This window comes from Sylvia atricapilla, chromosome 8 (assembly GCF_009819655.1).
Source record: "Sylvia atricapilla isolate bSylAtr1 chromosome 8, bSylAtr1.pri, whole genome shotgun sequence".
Lineage (NCBI taxonomy): Eukaryota > Metazoa > Chordata > Aves > Passeriformes > Sylviidae > Sylvia > Sylvia atricapilla.
Window position 1 is genome coordinate 30,562,994 of NC_089147.1, and position 19,087 is coordinate 30,582,080.

At 43.1% G+C, this 19,087-nt stretch overlaps 1 protein-coding gene across 1 annotated transcript; it reads left to right on the forward strand.

The window, feature by feature from the left end:
- The first annotated feature begins 1,922 nt into the window (after positions 1–1,922).
- Positions 1,923–13,821, forward strand: CISD1 (CDGSH iron sulfur domain 1). The gene is made up of 3 exons (XM_066324256.1): positions 1,923–2,023; positions 7,488–7,693; positions 11,882–13,821. Exons 1-3 carry the CDS (start codon positions 1,993–1,995, stop codon positions 11,969–11,971), a joined length of 327 nt encoding a protein of 108 aa, XP_066180353.1. The 5' UTR covers positions 1,923–1,992; the 3' UTR covers positions 11,972–13,821.
- Positions 13,822–19,087: the final 5,266 nt, after the last annotated feature.

The window sequence follows — 19,087 nt, forward strand, 5'->3', positions numbered from 1 at the left end:
TCAGCGTCTGCGGAGCTGGGAAACACCGCGGGGCTGTGTCCGGTGAACAACGGGGGTAAACGTCACGGCCTCCGCCGGCACGCCGACACCTGAGGAAGGGAATTGTGTGAAGCTTCCAAACTGCATGTAAGGAAAAGGTGTGTCGTGTTCGTGATGCTATGCGAGAGACGCAGTAAACGTGGCTGAAAAGTACGTTGAATAGGTCATAGTTAAGTCATTCAACTTTCATTACATTTGAAAGACACCTCTAAGATCGAGTCTGTGTGGAAAAATCACGCCATGGGTAGCCAGGGTCGGTGGGTGAGGCCATGAGGTGGCCCCATTGTTTGCTCTAACGGCAGCCGAGGTTCTGTTGTCTACACAATTGTGCAACCACAGCTCTCAGTTAACCGATGGCAGAAGTGTTAAACTCTGGCATCAAGTTCTAAATGGACTGTTGAAGTATTGAGCAGAAAAGCCATGCTATGAAAAGTCAGCGTCCACAAAGAAGACAGAAGAGTCCTGCAACTTTATTCGAATAAAGGGAGAGAGTCCACTGAGGCACACACCTGCAGGGTTTTCTCCCTCAAGGTTTGGGAGGGCGCAGCCTCCCTTTTATCCCAAACTCCCGGGTGCATGTTGCCCTCTTCCTTTCCCCATCAGCTGAAGCACTAGGAAGGTACGTCCTTGCCGAACTGCCTACCTCATATTCCCCTCTTGCTTATTGTAATTTCCCCCCAAAGTTCAGAAACTCAGACTTGTGTAGACTCATTTGTCTTTCAGGATTTAAACTGTCTGCGTTCTGTAACAAACCTGCGGCTTGAGGTTGGTTCATTAAGACTATTACAAATTATAAGAAGCCAATTCAAAATAACAGAATTTATTTTAAAATAAATTTTAAAAAATAACCAAATTAAAAAGCCACAACAAATTCGGACAACATCGATCGAATGCTGGGTGTGCAGTGTGACAATAACAACGGTACCATAACAACCTCAGCCACACACTCTAGGTCCGGTGTAGGGTTTTTATACGGTTTATTTGTCCTGAGGCTAAGTCCACTGAAAGTCCAAATATTCATGTATCTCTTTATTCCAAGCGAGGTCTTGAAAGGGGTTCCCATAAGTATGAAAAGAGGATTCAGGAGTCTTCCCGGATCTGTCTTCGGGGTGCAGATTTGATCATCCTCTGGATCCCCCATCAAGACTGACATCAGATGTCGAGCAGCTGTGAAGTGGAGGCCCATCCCTGATAAATGGGCCATCTCCAGTCCGGCCATGTCATTTCTGTTGCAAATGTTGTGGTTTCACAGCTTGCACCACAGGTCCTGGAATCTCAGAGATGCCCTGGAGTAGCTTTTTAATAGACCAAATCTTTGATGCACGAATTTATCCATGACATTTACCACAAGACGCATTTCAAAGACATCAACACCCATACAGTCACCCATGGAATTGTCTGTCAAGACATAAGGACACATCTTTCCTATCAAGTCCAGCCAGCCATAAACGAGGTTCCAGAGTAGCGAGTCCTTAGTCAGGTATAGAACTTCGATAATACTTGTTTAAGGTGAAGTAATTCTCACATCAATACGCAAGCTTAGGGGGTTCGAAGCGGCGGTCACTCGGCAGATATCACTTTCCAGCTTCACCTTTCCATAATTACACAGGAGAAGGCTCATCAGCGATCTGTCCTAAGCGTTTCGCATAGCTGTGGGGCAGTCAGCACCACAAGCAGAGGAGAACGGAGGGGCCGTGCTGTGCCGTGCCAGCGTGTGCACAGGACGCACAGCGGTGCTCAACACCCATTTCACAGCCGCGGAGGCCTCGCTGAGATCCCCGTGCGGAGCCGAGGCCAGCGCCGGCCCGCTCCTGGCTCCTCCTCCGCACGGTGCCGTCCCGCGGCCGCCGAGCCCTCCGCTGTGCCCTCAGGCGCTGCCTCAGCGTCAGGCCCTTGAGGGGCGGTCCGCGGCCATCTTGGGCCGTGGCGCGTGCGCGGCGCGGAGCGGGAGCCATGGGGCCGGGACAGAGCGGCGCCGTGCGGGGTATGGCGGGGTACGGCGGGGTATGGCGGGCGGGAGCCGGCGGTGCGGGATGGGCTCGGGGGCTCGGGGCCGGTGGACAGCACGGGGGGCTCCCCTCGGCGGGCGGCTCGCCCCCCGCCGGACCCCCGGGACAAGATGGCGGGCTGCCCTCTCCCGTGCCCGCGGTGGGTCCGGCCGCGGCCCGCGGGACCCGCTCGTGGATAAAAGGCCTCAGCCAGGGGGAACGCGGTGTGGCGGCTCGGCCTGAGCGCTCCCTTCCCGCCGGGAGCCGCCGGGCCCTTGCGGCCGCTTCGGGCCTCGCAGCGGGCTCGGCGTCCCGCCGGGCTTTATCTGTAACGCGTCTCAGACACCGCTGTCTTATTTTTATCTTTCCACTTGTCTGAGTGAAAAATCAGTGAAAAGCTGTAAATTGGAGGGGTTTTGTCTGGCTCTCAGTGCCCGATGCTGTACCGTAGAGGTAACGGTGACATTTGCGCAGTGTAATGATTGACTCGAAGCACGCCTGAGATAACCTTGTATGATTTGAATGCTGTTGCACAACCGGACAGGATGAAACACTTGGGCCTGGTGGAAGATAGAATACAGCGCTGAATTACCTGATTTTCTGTAAAAAAATGAGCTTAGCCTGCGTGACTGACTTGCACCTGCAAAGCTGCTCATGATTTATGTCCTTAATTTAGCGGGCAGATGGTTTGGGGTTTTTCGAGGGGTGGGGGATGGTGGAGGCTGCTGGTACAGAAGATGGTGGCAAAGACTTTAGTCTAAAACGGGCTGTAGTGATGGAAGGCTGTGCTTATTAAAATAATCAAAGCCCTGAGGATGACTTGGTAATAGCTTCCATCTAGGTTGTGTTCCCAAGTGCAGCTTGCTGTCATTTACAATCTTGCAAGAACTAGAACAGTCTCCTAGACACGAGGAATTAAGCAGAAAAAACCATGTGGAGATGGGAGAAGAACGTAACCCTTAAAAAACCTTGAAAATATCCTCATTGTCTAAGAAAAGCGTGGGAGCAGCTGATGGGACCAGTCTGGAAGGTGCTCTGTTTAGGAATAGACAGCATTACGCTTTTGTGATTTCTGAAGAGATTAACCTTGCCCAGTGCCTTGTGACTGGTAGTTTACAGTTCTTCCCTCAGCTGGTGTGAGTCTCAGGCTGAGGAATTTTGAAAACAGTTTAGGAATTTTGCAACCTTTTATTTTGAAAAACGTTGAATAAACGTTTTATTCTCTACTGAAAACTAGACACCAGAAACTATATTTTTGTGAGATTTAATTCGTGGTAGCAGTGGGGGAGTGAATTGCTCCTTGCACGTGTGCCCTTGGGACGGCAGTGAGCAGCACAGCTAATGCTTTTTATCTGAGAGGTGTGGTTGGTTTTGGGTGTGACCCCACACCAGCCACAGATCTGATCACGGTGACTTGTCTCCCGCTGCTTATTGGTGAAATCCAACAATCTTTTTCCCTCAGGTGGCCTCTTCACCATACAGGTTAAATTAAACGTGCCGGTCATAATCTTATTTTTTGTGGAGTGGTAGAAGTGATTTTGTCAGCTTGACTGCTTGTCTTTTACTGTTAGGCTTTTTGTGCATCCAGTTACCCTGGATGATTCTTCAGTAAGTGAGTATTGTGTTTCTCCAGCATTGCCTTTTGTTGTGGGCAGTGACACTGCTGGACTGTCACGAACAACTCTTGCACAATAGTAGTCTCTTCATTGGCTACAAAATGGGGAGAAAAATGCTTGAAAGTTACTTCTGGAGACATAAAATACAGTTTTTCTGTGTGAAGTTATTAGTCTGTAACTTTTGAATAGCATAAATATTTTCTAAGCAGCAGAGGTAACTTGAATATTTCCTCTTAGAATGGTCTTGGACTAACTTTGTCAGGGTGTAGCTCTCCCCCATGTTATTGATAGTTGCTGGAATGTGAATCGATCTGGATTCTTAACAAGGATCTTGGTGGAGGCAAGACCACTTCAGTTTTAGTGCACTTCTCAGTGCAGGTGGTAAATGTGTGTTTTTCCTGTGGATAAAGTCTCTCAGAGCTCTCTAGCAGATCTAAAAGCTCCCTCTGTAGCATAGATCTGGAAACATCCACAGTAATGTTCTAGATGTTTAGAGAGGAGAAACTTTGATCTAAATCTCTTTCATTAGGATGTGTCCAAAGCATACAGAAGAGAATAAATCCCTATCAGTGCCTTATTGTCATTCTCGTCTCTGATTTTTTTTTTTTTTTTACTTCTGTGTACTGCCTACTCTCCTGGGAGAGAGCATTCTTTGAATTTGTTTCCTTCTTTCCATCTCTTGCTGTCTCTTCTCTCCTTTGTGTTGATTTTTCTGGAGTTTTAGCCAAACTTTTTTCCATTGTTTGGTACTTATAACACAAACCCAAATTTTTCTGCCATGTTACACATGTTATACCGGAATTTGGAGTTTTTTAATAATAACTCAAAAGTTCCTCGTAGTGCTTTTTACTTTAAGGAGAAATAAAAACCCCATGACCCTCCACACCAGAGTCACTCTGTTAACAGATGCCTCGTGCATGACCTTAAGAGTTTGGCAGCAAACTGTTGAATTGGTACCAGAAGTCTTTTGAAACAGTTCAGGAGTGTTTATAAATAGGTGTTCTTCTTCCAGGTGCATTTTATGGTTAACTTAGTTAGAAAGATTAAATAGGTGTTCTAGCTTTTCCAGATCTGTGTGTGAAACAAGACAAAACTCACTGCCTCTGAAGCCTTGTAGCATGATTTAACAGAGTCTGTTGAATAAGTTCAAATATTTCTTCTAAATTTTCATTTTATTTATTAAGGCAATTCTGGAATTTAGACTGCTTTAAATGTTTGGCTATAATGCATTATTGGTTGATATAATTTTCCATCCTGAAAGGGGAAAAGTGAAGTGGCTCCAGGGAAGTGGTGAGAAAAGGTAATACAGCAGAAAGGACATTCCTCTAGGTGTTAATACTATGTATACAACTTGCCTGTGTGTGTAAAGGATGGCTCTGGTCCTTGGGAGAAGAGGTAGAGGATCACTGCAGGATGAGATGATGATTTAATTCATGATCTCTGCTGGCTGGGCTGGATCTGACATGCACAGTTCTGGGGGATGGCCCAAGGGATGTCAGAGTGATCTGGGTTGGCTGCAGATGTGCACAACAGCTCTTCTGAGTGTGCTGCTGAATTTTAGTACAGACTTCTCTTGCTTGTATGAGTCACGGAAATATTACCAATTGTTTTCCCTCTTTTTGTTTGCTAAGTTGCCTTGGACTTTGGGGTAAGTACAGGTAAAAGATCAGCTTCCTTAAGGTGCAGTACCTTAAAGAGTGCTTCAGTTACAGGAGCCACCTGTGTTCTTCATTAAAGTCACTCGTTCCCCTTAGATTCCATAAGGGAATGGCTATGGTGCCCGTCCCCTTCTTGCCTATTTAACATGTAGGTGCAGATTGGGCAGTCCTTGCAGTTGCTGCTTCCCCAAAAGCCAGGCAATGAGCAGTCCCTCAGTCTTGCTTTTGCTGTTGTAGCTGCACTTGACATTTCCTCAGGGGTCACTGTAGATTTGTCAGACCGAGCAGGTCCCTGAGCTTGCTGAGCTCTCCTCCCTGCCAGAGCCCTGCAGTGCCTTTTCTTAGGAGAGCTGCTGTCTTGGGTTTAAACTGTGCCTGTTCTTTTGCTTAGTTTGGTCTGGTGTGCTAAATTAAAGCAGATTTTCATAGAATCCTTTTTAAAATTTCATTTCCTCACTTCTTTACCAAAATTAATGCATTGCTCTGGGGTATAAAGGGTGAGAACTCACTGGATGGATATAAAACACAGCATTCACAGCATGGTCTCTGGGGCTTTTATTGTTTTAGGGAGTTGGGGAGCAGGGAAACATGCCTGCCCTAAATTCTTCCACATTAAAGATGTTTTTTTATATCTTAATATCACTTTACTGTTACAGGAAGAGTTTGTCATTCATTAACAGGGGAGGTCTCAGTGTGTGTTGTCTCTTCTGTCTCATTTCCTAAGGAAATGAATTCTGAAGGATTTTTGTATCTTTTACTCCTTTAGTTTGGCTTTAAAGGAGTGCCTGCCTTCCGTGATCTTACAGACACTGTAAGATCAGAAATTAAAATTAGACTGCTTTGTCTAATTCCACATATTGCTACAGCCAGGCCCCTGTGGATCAGTGTGGGGCCTATGAGCTAACACAGTGCCTTAACTGAGGAAAGGGCTTGATAGAGACTTTAGGAGAGTCTCTGGGACTTTTAGTCCAGGCTCACAGTGGAAATACAGCAAGTCTGGTGGTCATGGAAAGTAGCAAGAACTAACAAAGGTTTTTGCTTCTTAAACTTGGACATAGCAATGTCTCTTCCTCCACAGATGCCATCTGATATCCAAATTAAATCCAATTAAAACATAGAAACCCCCAACTGGAGACTGTTCTAATTTTATTAAGTTCTGCAAATGTGGTAAAACTTAAATTCTTGTTTATTTTTCTGTAAACAGAACTTGCAGTATATGTAGAAGTGGTGGATAAAAAGCAAAGAAAGAGCAGCCACTTGTTACTCTGAGAGGAAACAACCAGACCCAGTGCTGCAACCTGAACCTTTGAGCCAAAAACCAGCATATTTTCATGAAGCAGAGAGAAAACAGTAGAGCCACAAAAAAGTAGGAAAACTTCTTGTAGGAATGGACGTTGTACTAAGAAACTGCAAAAATTTTACTGGTAAATAAAGGGAGGAGAAGTGAGGATGAGGAGTGGTGGCAAGAGCATTTTTTAATGAAAGTTGTCTTGCAGAGATTCAGGACTTAATCTAGTTAAAGTAAACATGTGCTATGATTCTTAAATATAATCTTTTTGGATCCTTGTTCTTTCTTCTATACCACAGTAGGGATTTCATCTCAGATGGCTTTTGTTGCTGGCGGTAGTATATTTAATAATTTCCCCATTGCCAAACAACTGGTCTTAGTTTTTTTAGTTACAAGATGCATTTTATTAAAAGCTACTCAGTGTCTGTGCCTTTTGGGGGAGAAACCTGGTTTTGGGTTGCTGGTGCTGACTGTTCTTTAGTGATCTCCTTGCAACTGAAACAAACACTACAGGTATTTCCTTGCTACAGGATGTACTTACACCTGGTTTAATATAATGAACTTTGAAACAATGTACTAATGATGTTAATATCAGAGTTTGCTAAATAGAAGAGTAAAAAACAAAACCATGAAAACCCTGCCAGGTTAATTCTCACCCTTGTGTAGAAAGGACTTGGGTGAAGTAGAACTCTGATCAATAGAAGAGAGCATATTAACTAGGGGACTGTCAAAGGAAAATACTCTTCTGAAGTAGAGAGTTGCTACTACAGAACAAAAAGATCTGTTGGAAAGTAAAAGGGTGTTGCTGTAAGCATGAAAACATTTACTGCTCAGTGGTTTTAATAGAATGTTGTGGTCAAAACCTGACAGACTCTTGTTTTTTCTGCTTTCATTCTAGTTGAATGGATTGGTGCAGTCTCCTTAGCTGCTGGCGCAGCTGCTGTTGGATATCTAGCTTACAAAAAACTTCTCTCTAAAGACAAATGCTGCAAAGCAATGGTGAATCCCCATATCCAGAAGGATAACCCCAAGGTAGTCCATGCCTTTGATATTGAAGATCTGGGAGACAAGGCTGTGTACTGTCGTTGTTGGAGGTCTAAGAAGGTAAGAGAAGAATGAATGGGCCCAGTGTTGTTCGTGTGCATGCACCTTTCAGCAAAACTGTTTTTAAACTGCTTTATCTAGAGAAGACAAAGCTCTTTTCACCTGAAGTATTCTGCACTGAGATGTAGCACTATTCTACTCTGTAGAATTATGCAGATTGGCACTGATGCTCAGAGTAAAGCCTGCAGATCAGTGCTAATGGTGGACAAAATGTTTCTGTAGCTCTGAAGAAGATCTGTCAAAAAGAGTGTCTGGAGCATGATCATGAATGACAGATACCATTTTGTGTGCTACCTGTGCTAATACTGAGGCTTATCCAAAACTACTGGCCTGCTGGCAGTAGGAGCTCAGGAAACACAGTCTGTGAGGATCTTAAACACTTCTTTTTGGAGAAAGTTGGAAGCTTAGTCAGAAAGTATCTTGCTAGTAGTACATGGTGTATGGCAGTGCAATCACAGTGGCACACTCTAAGCTCCTATTTTTGAGCAATTAAAAGTCTGGCCTAAACAGTGGTCCAGCTTGCTTGCATTTGAAGTTGGGACTGTTGCCTTAAATTAGTGATAACCTAGCCTCTCAGTAATAGCACCTTTAACAGATTTAAATCTCATCTTAGAGATGTGTGACACCTGATGTAGCTGATACATATATACATTATCTATAATGGTAGTTCTGAGATCTCTAATGAGAGAAAGCAGATTGCATGATGAATCCTATCCATTTACCAATGGTGAACATTTTAAAGCTTTTTTAGAAGATGCCAGTGTGTGGAGACTCAAGTAATACAGACCTTCAGAGCCAGCTAACTGCCTCAAGGCAGTTTTAGCTCTCTCTCCTCCAGGGAGGTGAATACTCCTCAGGTCATAGACATTGGTCTCATTAGGCCAAACTCAGCAATTGCCAGATGCTGTAACTTTGGGTTCTTGATGTTGTCAGATCTGACTTCATTTCCTTGCAGATAACTCAGGTACACATTTGTACCTGAACTCAGTTTTACAGTGTAATACTCCTGAGGATTAAACAGCATTATGATTTGATGCTGAAATAATCTTGTGGAAGTGGCCAGGTCATCTTTATTCTGTGAGGAGTCTGAACCGAAAAAACTCTACTTGAACCCTGGTGTTTGTGCTTTCTGCTTCCTATTCAGTCTTCTAAACAAAAATGGAAGATAGTGTCTGATTCTGCTGGTTGCATTGCAGCTCCTACCAATTGTTTGCTGGTTTTTTTTAGTGTGAAATAAAATCCTTAAGTACATTTTGGCATATGTTTAAGGGGTATTGTCAGTTTAGGAACATATTGCCCTACTGAGTTAGAAAGAAAGTAGATGAGGCTACAATGAGTGCATTCTTAGAATTCTGATCTGAAAGGTCTTGTAAAGGCATTTAGGAGGTCAGTGGAAATTCTGGAAGGCATTTGTTTCCTTTTACTGCTGTTAATAAGTATTTTAGTGAGCATGTTCCATCTCAAAGACTGTAGTTCCCAGTTCTGTTGCTTTCCTCTTGCCTTGATGACTGACTTTGCAGCATGGGTAGCATAACATTTAATAGGGTTTGTGTGCTTCTCATATTTGCTATTGCCCAACAGTAATAAAATACATCATTCTTACATGGTTGTCATCTTTGGAAATTGTCAGCTAGCATTATCTGGCTCTTACAGTTCTCAAACTTGAAATTTGTAGTTTTATGGTGTCAGAATGTGCAATGTGTGTGCTTTAGTGCAGGAATTTACAGTTACTTCAAATGCATTAAGTACCTGTCATGTTTTTGTTAATTAGGTGCATATAAAGGCTAGGAAAAAAATGTCCTTTTGTGTCACTCTGTGCACTTCTCATGGGATTCAGGCTCACCTGGGGCATGAGGCTGTTGGGAGAACAGTAGCATTAGGAACCCCAGGGTGTTTCTGTTGCACTGATGGTGTGCATGCACTTACAGCTGACCCCACATGGTGTGCCTCCTCTACACGGAATAACAAAACAGTGGGACTATACCAGAGTATTTGAGAGTAACTCTTGAAAAAGAGCAGTTGGGTTTGGGGTTTTTTTTTCTGAAATAGTGTGCTTGAAAGGCTTTTGTGCTGGCCAAAGTCTTTGTGGAATCTATGTGTTTTAAAAAACCACATGTGGTATCTTGAAATAAATTTGTCTTGGCATGTAATTATCTGTTAATAATAAATGAGTGGTTCTTTAAACAACCTTTTTCTATTCAGTGTTGTGCTCTGGAGGCACTTCATAGTTGTCCAATTTAGTGAAAAAGCCAGTGCTCAAACTTAATAGGTTAGAGGCAAGAATTTTGTCTCTAAACTGTAATTAAAGTTAGAACACTTTTTTCCTGACTTGTCTTCATTTTTATGAGCTGGCGGAGGGGAAATTAATTTGCTGTCTGTTTACAATGACCTGCAGCCTGTGTGTCTTCCAGAGAGGTATTAGTCCCCAGGTTATGGGTTGAGGGATACTACTGCAGACTATCAGCAGAAATAGTGATAGAGAATCCAGACATGTTCAGTGTCAAGGGAAATCAGCTGAGCTGTCCAGATCACTGTACCATTCCCACTGTACAATACTTGCAGCCACTATTGTTGCAAGCCTGCTTTGTTTTAATCAGGGATGAAGACACTGTGTCAGACCCAATATCCTTCTGTGCCATATCTGGTCTTCAGGGTGAGGAAGGAGTGGTGTTTGGTTCGGTCTTTTTGCCTGAGAAGCTCAGGTCCAGTGTTCCATCCCCTGGGAGCCTGTGAGACCAGCTGAGCAGCAGGGTGAATGCAGAGCAGTCCCTGTTGTAGCTGTTAGGGATGTCTGGATGCTCTCTGAACCTAGCAGTCCCATCATCTTTGTTGCTTGGAAACTTGAAGTGATGATGTTGCTGTAGCTGAACTTGGGTTGTCTCCTTGGAGCTTGTGAGATGTTAATGTTTGATGGAAGCTGTCATTGCATCTGTGAAGACCAGTGGACTGGTGTTGCATGGAAAGACAACTGGGCCAGCAACATCTGCTGTTGAAAAGTGGTCGGTGTCCCAGAAACATACATTCCTGTTGGCTCAGATTTTGTCCAAGGACCTGTCACTACTTATTCATTGAGTCACAAGTGACTGATGGGATGACAGAGTGTCTCCATGAATCAGGTTATTTATATGAGAATGCTCTGAATTCAAGGTTTCTTTATTGAGAGATATCAGATGCCATTTTTAGCTTAGGTTTTGACATTGCATTACTGTGAAAAGCCAGAAAGAAACCCTCTCCTTCCCTCCCAGTACTACCCTACAGACAAGGTGGCATTATTTTTAAAGCTCTGTATATTGTTTTATTGTATTGGTTTTGTGCAGTACTTTGAAATCTTTTATTCTAAGTAATCATGGGTGGTAGGGTGTTAATGTTTTTCAAAGGCTGACTGAACTAGGAACATGGAGATCAGTGGGACGTTGAGTACTGACTGTGACGGTACTGCAGGAGAATAGTACTGTTGCAGAGGCAAAAGCTGAGTCATGCCCAATTTTGACTCCCATTACTTCTAAGCAAACAAATTTGTAACTGAATGCAAAATACTGGTGTGCGATTTCTGTGATCATCTCCAGAATTTCCTCTGCAGAGGTGGTATAGCCCTAAAAATGCATCCTTGAGAAGTGATGAGATCCTCACTGTTACTGCCTCACAGAATGTCTTTCAGCTCTGCCATGTGATAAGAGCTTCCCAGGAACAGTAGTTACCACTTCTCTGTGACCTGTGCAGTTAGAGCTGGCTAAAGGAGTCCTTGTAATTCTTGCTCTGACCAGGGTGGGGTTTGTTTGGGGCTTTTTAATGGAACAAATATTTCTTCAAATTACTTCCAGCTGATGTGGCTCTTCAGGGCAGCACTGAGGAAGCATGAGGCAAGGGTGAGAGTAAGATACTCCAGGTAGGTTACAGCTGGAGGTCTGCTCAGGCTGTTGTTTTCTCCTGCTCATCTGAGGCAGGAACACCAAGGGGAATGGAGTTTGGTGGCTGCTTTTTTTAGAAAAAGCTTCTTGTCTGCTCTGTGCTAGTACGGATAAAGCTAGTGTTTAGCCAAAACTCAGGGAGACCTGAGATGCTGGCGTAAAAGTTGTGGTCTGTGGTTTCAGAGGATTTAATGAGAAGATGCCTAATAAACTTTCAGCCTAGGTTCTTAGTTCTGATTTTGGATGTACTTTAGATGTGTTTATTCTTTCTTTTTTTCAGTTCCCACTGTGTGATGGCGCTCACACAAAGCACAACGAGGAAACCGGCGACAACGTTGGGCCTCTGATCATCAAGAGGAAGGAGGCGTAGAGTGGACAGTAGAAGCTACAGAATCAATGTCTGACAAATCCTCTGTTCTCTTGTAATTGGGGGAAAAATCCCACAAATTCTTTGTCATATCACTGAAGACTTCCCAATGTAGTAGATACATCAGGCTTCAGCATGTATATTTTCTCTGGTAATTGTTGTCTTTCAATCACTACAATGCATAATTTACTAAGTAGTTATGATTTAAATTTTTTGTCCTGTAAAGTGTGTGTACCCTCTCACTGAGTGTGAAACTAAAATGAGGCACAGAATGTATTTCATCAGGAAATAGATATTAAATTATTTTCAAATACATGTGTATCAAAAGGTAGATATGAAAATCCTGGAGAGATTCTAAAGTCACAGAGCTGAATAGATGTCCATGTAAAAGGCAGTGGCAGGGAAGAAATCACAGTGCCATCTTAATCTCTGATTATGCTGCATTTTCTGCAGGTGTCACGTTTGTCCTGTTACACTATTGTGCTGTATGGCTTCTGTAAAAGAACAAATGCAAAACGACTAGCTATGAACAGACAACAGAAAAGGCTGAAAGTAAGATGGGGCTAGAGGGCAACTTTACCTTTGGTTTTACAGCAGCGTTGAAACTTGACCTTACTTCCATTTGGTATCAAGAAATACTATCCAAACTGCAGACCTGTATTTAGAGTAGGATTAGGGGAATGGTCTCTGAGAGATTCCTTAACAGATGAGTGGAATGACACCAAGTTCAAGAGCGATGGGCAGGAAGTGGCAGGGTTGTTCTTGCTATTGAAGAAAGCCTTAGTTTCACTTGCAGTCTTTCAGTGAAGCCAACTTCCCCAGACCACAGGATGCTTCTGTGGCTATCCTGATTAATTGCAGAAACTAAAATAAAGACTAAAACCCCACCCATCATCACCATCTGCTTCACCACTGCACTGGCTGGTTCTGGAAAGCTTTTCCCCATGAGAAGGGAGGTGGCATACCTTTCTTACTATGTGGCCTTAGGCTCTATGTGTCTTAACTCCTGCCTCCCTGGGCTGCTAATGTGGTTCAGCTGATTTTACCAAAAAACCCTGGCATGGACGAAGAAAGGCTTTGAAAACAGATAGAAACAAGGAGGGAGGGAAGGATGAGACAGAGAGAACTTTTACCCTCCTTACCCATGGCACTTGGCTTCTTGTTTGGCGTGGTTGCATTAATGGCTGTCATGTTGGTTTCCTTAAATAGCTTTGATTTATTAACATGCATGTAAGGACAAAGCAAAACCCAAAGAGTGGGGCAGCAGGGGGCAATTTGGTACTATACCCAGTCCATTAGTGTAACTGTGGCCTGCATAAGATTGAGCTCTGAATATCCTGGGACAGAAACTACCTCAGGGCTAGATGAAAGGCCTTGTTAAGAAGCTGACATTTTTGCCTGGGCCCTTAAGGATTCTTCAGATGATCAGGGCAGGAGAGGTTTTATTTATTCTATTTTTTTAAGGATGCTTGGTACAATTGGTTAAAACTGAAGATGTTTAGCATAGGCTGAGGTCTTGGCCAACTGGTCTGGATTTGTGCAGAAGGTACAAAATGTTAAAAAGGAGGCACGGGTAGAGAAAGGTGGAGTGTCCAAGTAAGGGCACTACTGTCCAAGAGACCTTTACTTGAAAGAAGTTGCAGTCAAGTATGTTAGTTTGTCTGTTCTGTCTGTCTCAAGTGTAAAGTCACTTGATATTTTTTACTTTGCTGAGTACTAATGCATATGGAAAGTTGTTTTAACCTTAAATTATCAAATACATTTTATCCAAAGCAAAGTAACTTCTGTATTATTAGAATATGACACTGGATATTTCCGTATTTTTGTCAAATACACATTTGATCTCATCTTAATCTCAAGGCTGTAAAGTGTGTGTTCTCATGGGTATGCTCTTTCTTTCAGTAGTGCTGTACAGCAGTGCTGCTGTAGCCAGGAACCTGTGTCTGGAGTGGATTTTCCTTCTGAGCCTCCTTTTCCTGTCAACATCAAAGCCTGGCTGCTCCTGAAGGAATAGAAATTCAGTTAATGGTCTGAGAAATGAAGTCCTGAGGTTTCAGATGAGTCTCCCGAGTCATAAAACTATTTTGTGGAGTTTGCCAGTAATATATTTTTGGAAGTTTGGGCGTCAGGGAAGTGGGCCCCATGGGAAGTTTTTATTCTTTTTAGAGTCTATGTTGATTTACATCCTGGTAACTTTTGTTTTGGAGAAGTGTTGCATTTCTGAATGTTGATTTGAGTGTTCACATCTTCATTAGAGGCACATACAATTCCTGTACTGTACCTTATTTATTCAAGCTGTTCAAATGTGATGATGAGATGAGAGTGTTGGATTTGAGGAAACAATCAAATAGTCTCAATGAACACCACAGAGAACACTTCATTTTTTTTTCTTAGTACCATAATAGGTTACCACGTTCTAATGGGCAGAGTGCTTGACTGCTCCAGTGTTTCCCAAGTCTCTTTCTTTAGTTGTTTCCTCAAATAATCTCTAGACTATGAAGTGCATGGGTTACATTTCTGCCAGTCTTAACCATAAAGAAATTACGCAAATACGCAATTTTCAACTCAGATTGAAACTCCTAATAGAAACCCTTCAAAACTTAAAGCAGAGAAAAAAATCCCTGCTGCAGAGTAAAACCATTTCCGCTCCTCATTGTTATTTTCAGCATGCAAGTGTTTGTTGGGAAGGTCAAGAAATTAAAGTACTCATTCTTGAGTAATTGAGTGTGACTCATCCAAGTAGTGAGACTGTCAGGTATTTAACAGGGGTTTCAGCAACAGTGCTGGCTGTTCCAGAGCCCAGGCAGCTGCAAGTGCTGCATAAATATGTCAGTGGCATATGTTCATGCCCAGAGCCTCAGGCACTTTGAGTCCAGAAGTTGTATTGCCAATTCTGACAGTGAGCCTGCTAAAATGACCATAGTGTTGCTGTTTGGGCCTTGTTCTGGTGCTGTTGGGGTCTGTAAAACTGACCTTGTGCAATGGTGCAGCAGTTAGACTTGGATTAGACTTGGATTTTCCTCTCAGTGCAATGCAACTAAAGACATGGAAACATGAGTCACTCTTGTATCACAGTTGCTCACTCCCAAGAAACGGAAGAACATTTTATAATAGTAGGAAGGATAAGAATGTAAACATGAAACTAAACATTGCTTTTGCAAAGGAACCTTGTCAGCTGGCTTCTCCTTAGTCACCCTGGACTTGGAAATCTCAATCTTTTGTTTCTTGAAGCTTCAAGGTTGAAAAAACCCACACTGAGCCTTGACTGGATTAGGTGGACAAGTACAATCTCTCCCTTGCCTGTGGGCAGAGAGAGGTTGCCCAACAACCCAGGAAGCTGAGTTCATTGGTGTTCACCATCACTGTTTCAGCCCAGATCTGCTCTGACACATGTTTACTCCAGCAGTGTTGGATACCTGTTCCCCCAATTGCTCTCTGTATCCAGGCTTGTTCTGCTGTGGTTTTCCTGCACTGATGAGTGCCTTTGCTGTTTTGCACTGTCATAATTATTTTCCTAGAGCCATGATTAATTTAGAATAGGTACCTGGGCCTGCTACTTGAAGCTCTCTGATGCATGTTTTCTATAGCTGCTGAGGTGTGTAGTGCCTTTCTTGGCAGGATGATTTCCAAGCTGCCTAATGCATAGAGCAGCTGAGTAAAAACTAAATAACATAAAAATGTTCTCTCTTCACAAAACAAATTTGTGAAGAGAAAGAAGAGGAGGAAAAGGGAGAAAAAAGAATGTGGTAGATGGGAGGACAGCATAAGCCAGGGAAGATTTACCATCATGTAACAGTACATGGCAGCAAAAAGTCGTAAATCAAATTACACAATGGCATGTATGTTGCATTTCATTATACACCCTAACAGAGCCAAGCATAAAAAGTATCAAGTGGCGTTCTATTAGCCAGACCTGTGCTTCTCAGAGTTGAAGGGTTATATGTTGGAGCAGACATCTCTTATGGGGTTTTTCCTCAACTGTGTGAAACCCCCCAATGCTGGACATTGAAAGCATTTCTGGACACAGAAAGCAACACACACCGGTGTGGTGGGTCCCTTTAGCAGTTTCCTGTTCCTCCACACCCCACTTGGTAAGCTGTTTAATTAGATGTGCAGTTGTATTTATTATTATAAATACAGGAGTATTTATTGGTATGCCCCCAGAAGTCAGTAAAATACACAATAGGTTTAGAGGACTAGCAAAGCAGGATGCAGTCCACCTTTCCCACGTGCAGTTTGGAGTGGTAAGAAGAGATTTACCTGGCTTCTCAAGCAACTTCTGTTTCCTTCAATATATAGAAGCTGCAGAGGTCTCACATAAGCACAGACTGATCATGTCTCTTGTTATGTTTTTCCCAGCTGAAGACTCAACTGTCCCTCTTTGCTATTTGACATTGCACTGCCCTTAATCCACTCTACTCTGCATACTTTTTTGTCATGCAGACTGCAGTTTCTTTTGCTGTTTGCGTATGTGTGGCAGACTTGCACAAAAAGTGCCTTCTCCTTTCCAGGAGAAGCCTATGCAAAAAAGCTTCCTGAGCATCCCAGAAATTACATCTTTAATGTATAAAGCATTCAGAAAATCAGTGTACTCCAAGGGTCTGCTCAGTAACTGCAGTGTTTGTTCTGTTCAGTCAAGTTAGCTGGCAACAGACAGCAAAATGAATGATAGGTCACACTGCATAACTTTTCTCAAATACTTTTTTACAGCTGGAAAATATCACCATACATGGGTAAGACATGTTCAAGATGCACTGTCTATTCACTGCCAGGGCTCTTGCTCAAGATTCGGGTACCAAAACAAGAGCCTGCACAGTCCTCCACAAAAGTAATTATTAAATTTGATGCTCTTTTCAAACAACATGTTCTTTCAATCTCATTCTTGGCTTTAACAGCTGTGCAGGTTAAATGATTTTTTTAAGGGTTGTGACTGTTGTTCTGCAAATCAGTTTTGGCAGTAGAATACCATTTAATAGAACAGACTTTTTAAATGCCAAGTGGGTTTAATCAATAAAAGTTTCATTTTACTGCAGGTGGAGGCAATCTAAGTCACCTCCAGGGAAAGACAAACAGGCATTTTAAATATACCTCTTGGCATGCTAATCACCTTAAATCAAGTTCTGGGTTTTTCCTAAAGCATTACAATGTAACTGGTAAAATCCAAATGCCATCATGCATTTGTAAACCCTGAGCAGCCCCTGATAGTGATATAACACTGTACTTGGAAAAAATCCCTGTTTGGAAGGACAAAGGGAGAATCTGTATCTGCTTGTAAGCTGTAAGATCAGGAGATGGTACCAAAGACTTTGATCTAAAGTTTCTGTTTCAGGTAGAAGCTCAGCTCCTTTCCCAAGGATGTCAAAGCACACACATCTGTCATTGTTTTCTAGGACTGGAGGCAGCTAAAAAGCTTGTTTCAGCTATTTAGGCTCTCCACAAATCATGGTTTGATCTTTCACAGTGATAGTTAATGGTACGTTCCTATTCTCTGTGATATACCAGGCACGGAAGCTGGACTCAGTATATGTCATGCTGAGGGTACACAGAGCAACAAAATTGTTGAGGGAAAGACACCTTTTGTCTATCCCTCAACGCTTTTCCTGCTGCTTCCCAAAAGTTTTGTTGGCTTTTTTTGGCTGCAGATGCACACTGGGCTGATGATCTCATGCAACTGTTAACAGCGACTTCAGGCTTCTTTCCTGGGCCATGACAGCCAGTTCCATCATCAGCATCAAAGCTTTGGTTTGGATTATTTTCCTCTATGTGCATTACCCTGCCTTACTCTGTACTGAAACTCCTATGCCAACGGTGTGACTTTTGTTCAGTTTTGTGAGATCCCGCAGGATATTGTCATTGGCATGGCATTCGGCTGCCCTGAGGTCAGGAATATCTCTACACCTGGAGATCTTGTGCACTCTCCCTTCTGCAGGTTGTGAATGAAGATGTTGAATGAAACCAGTCTCAGCAAACATCCACTGCTGCCTCCTCTCCACCATCAAAGCTCTTCCATTTGTCTCCCAGCCCTTACCTACTCTCAGTTCAAAAATGAACTTTTCCCTCAGAAACTTGGCTTTTCTTTATTGATCACTAAGAAGAGAATAAAATCCAAGGATTCTGAAGAACTGTCGAAATGAGCTTCTCACTTTTATAGTCCTTTTATCTTTCTAATACAGAACAGACAACCTCAAATTTACAGCTGCAGTTCTGATTGTAGAAAAGGTGATCCTGAAGATCCACAACTGCCATGAGTTAACCTTGCAGTAATTTTTTGAAATGTACCACATTATCACAGAGAGTGTAGCTTGGCTTTTGACAGCATGCCTTTGTTTTCATTCTAGAAAATGGACCAGTTGCCAGGGAGGAGAGTAGTGTCAAAGAGTTTGCATCCATTTGCCAGGTGAAATATTAATGTGGGACACGATGCCTAAATGACAAGGCCATAGCTGGGAAACAAAGCAGAACAGCACCCCTGAATTTTACAGTTGCAGCAGATAAGGGTAAGTTTAGATTTTCCTTCACTTAACAAGAACAAAACAGGCCAGAACTTCTGTGAGTTTTAACAAAGGATTCAACACCCTGAGTGATTTTAAGGTCACAATACAGTAACACTTCTTTGAAATGGCAAGAAAAACGAGCTGCAGTGCAGCTACAGCTTCCATGCTGCTGTGATGGTGTCTGCCTTGTGAGTGGGACAGGTCTCCCTGGCTGCAGGAGCCCCAGAGCAGCTGTTTCCACCTGTCCAGCAGGTAACTGTTTTGGGTGATGGACATTTGTTCCCAGTCCACGTGTACGGTCCTGGCCGGCTCTGTTGCAGGGTGTTGGGCTGCCAGGAGCTCTGCACATGCAGCTGCCTGAGGCAGGAAGTGGCTCTGTGGGCAGCAGGGCCCATGTCTCTCACACAGACCTTGTGCAGAAGGCACTGCTCTGGTGAAGGAGCAGTATTTCTGGTGAGGTATGGAAGAGGTGGCTGTGCACCACATGAAGGTACAGTGAAGAATCCAGCAGAGTTTGCTGTCAGCATACTTGGAATACTGATATTCTGATGAAGACCCAGCCCCACTACTGTTTACCTAATGTCCTCCTCCACTTCCACTTACATAGGAGCTTATTTCCTGTACT

Coding starts and splice junctions, on each gene's coding strand:
- CISD1 (XM_066324256.1), top strand. CDS start 1,993: ATGGGGCCGGGACAGAGCGGCGCCGTGCGGG. Junction 2,024..7,487: donor ACAGAGCGGCGCCGTGCGGG/GTATGGCGGGGT, acceptor CTTTCATTCTAG/TTGAATGGATTGGTGCAGTC. Junction 7,694..11,881: donor GTTGTTGGAGGTCTAAGAAG/GTAAGAGAAGAA, acceptor TCTTTTTTTCAG/TTCCCACTGTGTGATGGCGC.